At 53.9% G+C, this 8984-nt stretch overlaps 1 protein-coding gene across 4 annotated transcripts; it reads right to left on the minus strand.

Moving 5' to 3' along the window:
- Positions 1 to 525: 525 nt before the first annotated feature.
- CDKN1A (cyclin dependent kinase inhibitor 1A) lies at positions 526 to 8637 on the minus strand. 4 transcript variants are annotated; one of them, XM_036868581.1, is made up of 4 exons: positions 8489 to 8579; positions 6985 to 7058; positions 3568 to 4023; positions 526 to 2041 (listed from the first exon to the last, which is right to left on the minus strand). In XM_036868581.1, exons 3-4 carry the CDS (start codon positions 4010 to 4012, stop codon positions 1992 to 1994), a joined length of 495 nt encoding a protein of 164 aa, XP_036724476.1. In that variant the 5' UTR covers positions 4013 to 4023; positions 6985 to 7058; positions 8489 to 8579; the 3' UTR covers positions 526 to 1991. The 4 variants fall into 4 exon arrangements, with proteins under 4 accessions (XP_036724476.1, XP_036724473.1, XP_036724477.1 ...); XM_036868578.1 differs by lacking the exon at positions 6985 to 7058 and having other exon boundaries at positions 8489 to 8637; XM_036868582.1 differs by lacking the exon at positions 6985 to 7058 and having other exon boundaries at positions 8471 to 8588.
- Positions 8638 to 8984: the final 347 nt, after the last annotated feature.

Here is an 8984-nt window from a genome sequence, read left to right on the forward strand (position 1 = left end):
ACTCATTTCTCTTGAGAACAAACCTAAGAATAGAATTCCTGGTCATGGGGCAGGCATGAGGGGAGGCATCTTTAGGAGATATTGCCAAAGAGTTTTCCAAAGTAGTTAAAATAGTTTATACTTCCATCAGAAGGTATAAGAGTTCCAGTTGCTCCATATCCTTGCCAACATTTGGCATTGTCAGTCTTTTTCATCTTAGTCATTCTGGTAGGTGTGTATCTTATTGTGGTTTTAATTTGCATTTCCCTGATAAGTAACAATATATTCTTTACTAAAAAAACCACACACACAAGAAACCAAAATATTGACAGTGGCAATCTGCAGAGGTGTGATGATTTATTATTTTGTTTTGTTATTGTTGTCTGCTTTTTGTTTTATAGTCTTGGTCTTTCTATTTGCTAAGCTTTCTGCATTTTTAAAATTTAAGTGCTTAATTTTTTTAATTATAAAAACAATCCAAAAAACCTCTACCTACTTGTTCTTATAAATAACAAGGTGTATTGACGACAACAGTAATATTACAAGTGAAGTCACCAGAAATATTTATTGAGCACCTATTGTATACCCAGCACTGTGGGAAGGGCTTTGAAGGACACAGGGCAGTACAGGACTTATTCCCTGCCCTTGAGAGGTTTACAGTCTAGGTGGAGACAGAAGAACCAGGACATATGGGAGCCAGGAGAAAACAGTCCAGGCCAGGATGTTACAGGAGCTGGAAGGTGTCTGGGGTCAGAGCCACCAAGTGGTTCAGTGCCAGGAAAGACAACAACTCACAGCTCCCCAGGCCCATATCCACCCACTTAGTGTGCCCTATCCATAGCCTCTACTCCCGCCATCATAAAACACCTAACTCCTTGTTCAGTTGCTATTCAAAGTGCAATGAAATGGAGGAGGGGTGGGGCAAATGGAAAACGTCCTTGGATGAGTTCCAGGGGCTGGCGTCACAATCTCCCTCCTGCTCCTCACCCACATACCCCTCACATAGAGAGGTCCCCATTCAAGGAGGCCTGTCTGACCATCCAGGACCACCATCCCAAGAGCTAAGAGGAGGGGGTGGTCACTGCTTGAGCTGCCTGAGGTAGAACTGGGGAACCCTACTTCTAGCATGCCCCTTCCCCTTCCAGTCCACTGAGTTGGGGGGACAGGCACCCCGGAGCTGCCACCCAGGGCTGAGAAGGTACAAAAGGGAAAGGACATGGAGGAAGGGAGAGGAGCAGAGAGGGACTGAGAGCCCAGCTGGGAAAGAGGGGCCTCTGGGGCTCCTAGAAAAGTGCAGGGGAAGGCGAAGCCAAACACTGAGGCCGGCTCCCCTGCGGGTGGAGGGGAGGTGGGGTGGTCTGCTACGGGACCCGACCTTCCCCACGCCTTCACGGGACCGAGGGGGTTATCAAGGGCCACGAGGGTATCAAATCCCCAGCCTTGTTCCAGGCTGTGCCCACTTCAAGGTCACCCTGCCCAACCTTAGAGGGGAGTGAGGGGACCTCAAAGTTTCGATGATGCCCCCCACTCTGTTGGGTCCCCTTCAAAGTGCTATCTGTTTACTTTTCAAATTACAAGGAATTCAGGTCTGAGAATGCGGGAAAGGGGCAGAATTTTGTAACACCCATCAGACGGTGAGGGGAGGGGCCAGGTACCTCCAGAGAGTACCAGCCAGCGGGTGAGGGTTGTGCCAGCCTCACCGTACCTCAGGGAGAGAGGAAATGGACAGCAAAGGATGAGGAGGGCTTAAATAATAGTTCACATAATAAAAATACCTAGCACTCTAATAAGCCTATTTTTCTGCTATCTAATTTTTTTTTAAATAATTCTAATGCCAGAGGCTGGGGGTATGGGGAGGGAGGGGGCAAGCAGGGTATATACATGAGGAGGAGTTTAAATTAAAACACAAATAATAATTAAGACACACAAACTGAAGGAATCAGGCAAAAGATGTAGAAGAGGCCTGCAGTGGCCCCCTTGTTTCCAGGAGGACCTAGCTTCCAGCGGCTGGGTTAGGGCTTCCTCTTGGAGCTGATCAGCCGGCGTTTAGAGTGATAGAAATCTGAGGAGAGAGAACAGCAGTCAGCCAGGCCAGGAGGAAGAGGGCACAGCAGAACCACCCATCCAACGCAAACTGCAGAGGGGCCAGAACCCCTCCCCAGGGCCAGAGGGACACACTGCCAAGTACAGGGAAGATCTCTGGCAACTTCTGACCCATCTCCCAGAGGAGCATTTCCAGAGCATCCCACCATGCATCACAGATGTGATTAATAATAGGACCTACGCCCATGGGCCGGCTTTAAGCCAAGCTGCCCTATACAGTAGCCACTAATCCTATGTGGTTATTTAAATTAACTAACATTAAACAAAATGAAAAATTCAATTCCTCGGTCACACTAGCCAGATGTCAAGTACTTGGCGGCCATATGTGGCCAGCGGCACTGGACATTTGCATCTTTACAGAGTTCTATCGGATAGCACTGCTCTGGGGATTCCATTAGATAATCCATGAAAAGTGTTCTGCACGATGCCTGGGCCATATAAAGTTAGCTATTATTATTATCATCATTATCATTATTGTTAGTTCCGACCCAGCTGCAAATTAGCTGTGGGATTCTTGGCTGCATCTCTCCAAACCTCAGTTTCCTCACCTATAAAATGAGGATAACACTGGTATGGTGCTCTGAGGATTAAATGAAATGCTCTCTAAAAGACTTTGGTTGATGGGGAATTCCCTGGCGGTCCAGTGGTTAGGACTCCATGCTTTCACTTCCAAGGTCCCAGGTCCAATCCCTGGTCAGTGAACTAAGATCCTGCAAGCCGTGCATGGTGCAGCCAAAAAAAAAAAAAAAAAAAAAAACAGTAATAATAATAAAATTTTAAAGTAAAAAATAAAAAAAATAAAAAGACTTTGGTCGAAGGCCTGGCATACTTAGTATTCAAATGTAAGCATCATTCATTCAGTTTTCCTCAAGCACCTGCTATGTGTCAGACACCATCCTAGGTGCTGAGGATTCAGCAATGAACAACAGAGATACAGATTCCTTTCTTGTGGAGATAATATCCTAGTTGGGGAGATGGACAATATCAAGATAAGGAAGTAGCTGTTGATAGTTTAAAAAGTGCCAAAAAGAGAAAAATAGGCAGGGAAGGGGGGTTGGAGGTGTGTATGTGTGATGGGGAAGGGGAGTTAAGTTTGAATAGGACAGCCAGGAAATTCTCATTAGCTTTCTCTCCACTGCAAATTCATTGCGGGACCTTAGGCAAATCATTCTACCTCTCTGAGCCTTGTTTCTTTGCCTACAGAAGGATGGCAAGAATGTCTTATGGTATAGGATTGCTATAAGGACTGAAAGAAATCTAGAAACTTAGCAAAGGGCCTGGCATATAATCAACGTTCCAAATAAATGTTAGCTGGTTGGTCTTGGCAGCAGGCTAGCTGTGTGACCTCAGGCAGGTCACTTCCCCTCTCTGGGCCTGTTTCCCCCTCTGAGGTATGAGGAAGCTGGGCCAGATAGTTCAGCCCTTGCACCATGAATTCTGGGAGTCTTGATCCCTTGCAGTATCCTTCTCTGCACTTGTCCTCACCTGTCATGCTGGTCTGTCGCCGTTTTCGTCCCTGGGAGGTGCCCGGCCCTCCCGGGGACCCCTCAGGCCGCTCAGGGGAGCGAGGCACGAGGGTGCAGGACAGCGACAGGTCCACGTGGTCCTCCTGAGATGTCCCCTGCAGCAGGGCAGATGAGGTGCTCGGCCACTTGCCCCCTCCCAGGTCGTCCCGGGTCCCCCGGGGCCCTGCAGGCAGGTAGAGCTTGGGCAGGCCAAGGCCCCTCATGCGCTCCCAGGCGAAGTCACCCTCCAGTGGTGTCTCGGTGACAAAGTCGAAGTTCCATCGCTCTCGGGCCTCCTGCACGCAGCTGGCCATCAGGGCGTCGCAGTCCTGGCGCAGCTGCTCGCTGTCCACCGGGCCAAAGAGGCGGCGGCACGCCTTGCTGCTGCGCGGGATCTGACGGGCATCCCTGCATGGCTCTGACATGGTGCCTGCAGCTGGAACACAAGTAAGACCCTGGTCACGGGAGAAATCGGACCCTCCCTTACCCGGCCGTGCTTCACTCTGTAACCTCAGGCGAGGTCTTCTTACTAGAACGTGAGGTGAGAGGATCACTCTGGTCCCTTCCGGCTGATTTTCCCCCACTTCCCTCCCACAGGCTCTCCCAACCCCCCAGCAACACACACAGGGCTGGGGCAGAGCTCAGCCAGCCTGGCACCCCAAGGTCACTGGGGAAGTGGGCAGCTGAAGGGCAAGTTTATGTATGTCAACAAAGGCAGGTTTATTGCAATAGCAGGGATCAGGGTCCTGTTTACCACCAGGTATTATCAGGTAAAATCAATTTGTTTTCCCCCCTGAGGTGTCCCTCATGGGTGTGAATGCCCCAAGCATGTGTGAATGGCCAGAGTCCAGCAGTTTCCTAACCCCAGACCTGGCCAGGAGGTCAATTCCCAAATAAATGGACAGCTCCTCGAGCCTCCTGAAACCCTCCATCTAGATGCTCATGTGGAGTAATCCTGCTCAGCTACTTAAAACTACCCTGGACTTCGGGGTAAAAAAACACCTGGGTTCTACTCCTAGCTCTGCCACTTACTATCTCAACTTTTAAAAAGTCACTTAATGTCTCTAGGCCTCAATTTCCTCATCTGTAAAATGGGACTGCATGCAAGTCTAAAGAGCAGGGCTGTAGAAGCACGCTCAAGCAGTTGATCAGTGGGTCCCTCCAGGCAAGGCAGATGGAACAGAGTGGGGAGGCTGTATCTTGGTGGTTAAAAGTGAGGGCTCTGGAACCAGGCCACCTGGGTTGGAATCCAGGCTCTGCTGGGTGAACCTGGACAAGTGGCTTAACTTCTCTGGGCTCTATTTTCCTCATCTATAAAATGGAGACAGCAATAGTGAATGTCTCAGAGGACATATGTGAGGATTAACTGAGTTAATGTAGATAACGTGCTTAGAGAAGTACCTAGTATATAGAAGCGCTTGGAAAATATTATTATTATTTCTCTCTGCCTTTAGTTCTGCCTGAGCTCCTCCCCATCACTCCACCTGGGCCACTGCCTCCTTCAGACAGCAGCTGACAGGTGTTGTGCGCTGAGGGCCTTTCCCAAGGATGTCATCATGCAGGCAGCCTGGGGGTGAGGAGGAGCTAGGCAGGGCAGGGCAGGGAGATGACTTCTCCCAGGCTGAGCCACATCCTGCCAGGCACATCAGGTGACCTGAAGTCTAGACAACCTGGAAGCCCCTGCCCCATTTTGCCTGCATCCAAGGAACCCATTTTTCAGGCAAAGAAAATTAAAGGCACCGGTCTACCTGGTTCCTCTCCTCCCACTTCAGGAGAGGGAAAACTAAGGATGAGTTTGCCCATGAGGGAGTGCTGGCACCTACCTGCCCTGCTCTGGCCTGACTCCAGGATGAGCTCCTGCACGACCTTGACAGGGACTGGGTTTTCCGGGGACAAGTCCTGCTTTGCAGGCTCTGAGGGTGAAAGCTCTGCTGAGTGACCTTCTAGGACAGGAAGCCCTGAACCCACACCACACCTACCCCTTCCCACTCCACCTCTCACAGTGAGTGGAGCTCACAACACGACGTCTCAGCTGATAGGGGAGGGGAGGCACTAGGTGACCTCAGATCAAGTTAAAAGGGCAGGAGTTATGAGACTTGCCCCAAAACCACACAGTTAAAAGGATCAAGGGCCACTGCCACATAGAGAGGGGTTACATAGTGCAGTGGGCAAAGCCCACAAATAACCTTTGCTCGCTCTCTTCAGGGCAAGGATTGAGATTTATTTATATATTTTATGTGCCAAGGCCTGTTCTAAGAAGTTTACAAATATTAATTTTCTGAAAAAGTGGGTACATTAGCTCTTTTACCGAAGAGGTAACCAAGGCTCAGAGAAGTTAAGTAACTTTTCCAAGGTCACACAGCTCACAAGTGGCACAGCCAGGATTTGAACCCAGGCCTGAATGCCCTGGGTTCTGTGCTCTGGTGTTGAACCCTACTCCCTCTCTAATTTTGAGGTTTCTTAACCAGAGAGACCCATCAGAGACACTTGAGCTTTTTCAAAATGTAGACTGACAGGCCCCTCCTTCCCCAGACCAATTAAATTCAAGTGTTTGACAGTTCTCCAGATGGACATGCTTGGGGTGCCAGCCAAGAGGGGACACACAGAATGTCCTGCATAGACACTATGGATCTCAGTGCTTCATTGGTACATGGAGAAGCCCACCTAGGGCTTTATCAGGGAGCTAGATATTCCCTAGTTTCTAGGAGCTGAAGATGGGACCAGAATCCAGGCAGGCACCATCTCTACTTCTGCCACCCCTTCCCTTTCGGCTCTCATAGGCTCCCCACCAAAATCTGCTCTCATGCCCATTATTATAACTCCCACCTCAGAGAAAACAAACACAAACCCTTGTTTTACAAACAAGTAACTGAGAATAGCTTCCTTTGTTGGCCTTCGTGCCTTAGACTTCAACCATATTTTCATACGCAAATAAATGGTAAGCTCTCAATAAACACTGCTGAACCAATAGGGTACTCCTTTTAAGAGGCGGGGGAGCGACCTCAGATCAGCACTGGAATAGCGGCGGGAAGCAAAGGCGGGTGAAGCCTCCTTCCGCGGGAAGGCGTGTTTGCTATTAGCGCTGGGGCCAGAAGGGGGCGCTGGCCTACAGGAAATCACGCGCGGGGTGGGAGGTGCGTGGGCAGAGCCTGGGACAGCGGCAGGGAGTTGTGATGAGTCAGTTTCCTGCACAGAGCTCCCAGCCCGCCAAAACTTCGCTTCCACTCCGGCTGCACGTCACCCCCGGGTGGGGAGGGGGAGCGGGAGGGGGATCGGGAGCCGCGAACACGTCACGCTGAGCCAGCTAGGCTTCCAAAACCCCCGCCACTGTTGGGAAACCGCGCGCTCTCGCGCCGCCTCTTGTGACACACGCGCGCGCGCGCACACACACACACACCGCAAGCACAGGCGCGCCGAGATCTGGTCCCTCCACCTTATCTCCACGCCCAAAGCAGGGGATGAGTCAGATCCCTGGAAAATAAAAATAGACGGGAGCAACGAAAACAAAACCGCTCTTAAGTCCTCTCCGAAACGCAACGTGGAGGAAGGGAAGGAAGGAGGGAGCTGCCTGGGCGCCCTAAATTACCAAACCAGTTCCAAGATTCTTGTCCCCACGGGGAAGGCGCGTGTCCCCCGGGGGCCCCTGACAAGGCAGACAAGGCGGACGCACCGTGGTCCGCGCTGGGCGGCGGCGCCCGAAGGGCGACTCGCCCTCCTGCTCAGCCGTGTCGCCCTCGGAGAGGGAATTCTGGACTAGGTTGGGGGCGCCCGGAGCCCCCGAATGCAGGCGACGGAGGTCCGGAGCGGCGTCGCACCCCGAAGCCCCATCCCTCAAAGACACGACCCCTCACCCCCTTCCTCCCTTGGCGGGGACTGTGTGCCCCGCCGCCCCGCAGAGCAGGGCTCGGCCCCCGCCCCTGAATCCGTCCGTCCGACCCAAGGGCAGGCTGGGCCGGGGTTCTCCCGGCAGCGGTGGGAGAGAGGTAGGTCCAGTTTCTGCGCTTCCCTAACTGACTGGCTGGCGCAAGCCCACTCAGCGCCGGGCCGCGGCTCCGGGTCCTCGAGGGCGCGCCGCGGGGCGGGGACCGGACACCCGGTCCTGGACCTCCCGGTGTCCCGGCTTTCCTGGGAACACTCTGTGCCAGCCAAATAGGTCACTGTGCTGACGGGGGGACAGAGACCGTGGAGAGGCAGGGAAGGGGACTTCTGGGGGAGCCGCCGTCTCCCAGCACTGGCGGGGTTCTGACCTCACCCGGCCCCGTTCCCTGGGGTCTTCTTGTCACCGTGAGTCACCTCCTCGCTAGCCCTTAAGGGACGTGTCCCGACACGTTCCCAAAGGCCGGAGACACAGCCCGCGCTGACCTCAGCGCCCAGCCTATTGGCGGACACGGCAGCGTTGGGGACCCAGACCTCGCTTCTGGGCCGGGATGGCACCGATTGGATCCGAGAGCCTCCCGGGAGCGGATCCCAGATGAACCTGCTCGGCTCGGCTTTCCCCACCCCTCCCGGACCCCTCTGCGGACAGGGCTTCATCCCCACGCCGCGAGCGCACCAAGCCTGGGACCCCGGGCTCACCCTCCGCCCGGTCCACGCCGTCCCTCGCCCCAGCTGAGCTTCAAGCGGAGGGAGCGTGGCGGAGATCTCTGGTATTCGTGCTCCCTCTCCCCTCCCGGAATCTCCGACACATCCCGGCCCCTGTCCCACGCGCACATATAGACTACGGTGTGCGCAAAACCGAGCCCCAAGCACGGACCCACGCACGCCATTCACCTGTGAACACAGTACACACACGCCGCTGCGGACATACACCCACGGAGGTGCGCGGACACACACGCGGACACGCTCGGCTCAGCTCAGAGCCGCAGCCCGGGATTCGCTCTTGCCTGCCCTGGCTCCCTCACCTCCTCTGAGGGTCTCGCTGTCTCAGTGGATCCGCGCCCAGCTCCTGGTCGCCCAGCTCCTGGTCGCCCAGCTACCGACTCGGGCAGCTGCTCACACCTAAGCTGGCGCCGCCTGCGCTCCCCTTATAAAAGGGCTGGAGGCGGGACCGGCCGCTCCGCCCACGGCGCGCCGGGGACCGGCCTCGGGGGGACAACTGCCGCTCCCCTGCGCTCGCAACAGCGCTCTGGAAACCTCTGCGGCCAACCTCGCGTGCTGCAGGAGGGCGCTTCCCTCCTCCCCACTACCCGCGCCTGGGTTTGTACACATGACACATTTCCCCACGAACTGAGCCCCAAATCTGTTTTTTTCAGGTGGGGAGTGAGTTGCCGCCCCCCCGGAGGGGTCGACATTGTTAGGACAGGACCGAGGAGCCCCCTCTCTGGCCCACCACCAACTGACTCTGGGCAAGGGTTTACCCAAAGCAGCTGAATAGACCATGAGGAGTGTCATTAATAA

Source organism: Balaenoptera musculus, chromosome 11 (genome assembly GCF_009873245.2).
Source record: "Balaenoptera musculus isolate JJ_BM4_2016_0621 chromosome 11, mBalMus1.pri.v3, whole genome shotgun sequence".
Lineage (NCBI taxonomy): Eukaryota > Metazoa > Chordata > Mammalia > Artiodactyla > Balaenopteridae > Balaenoptera > Balaenoptera musculus.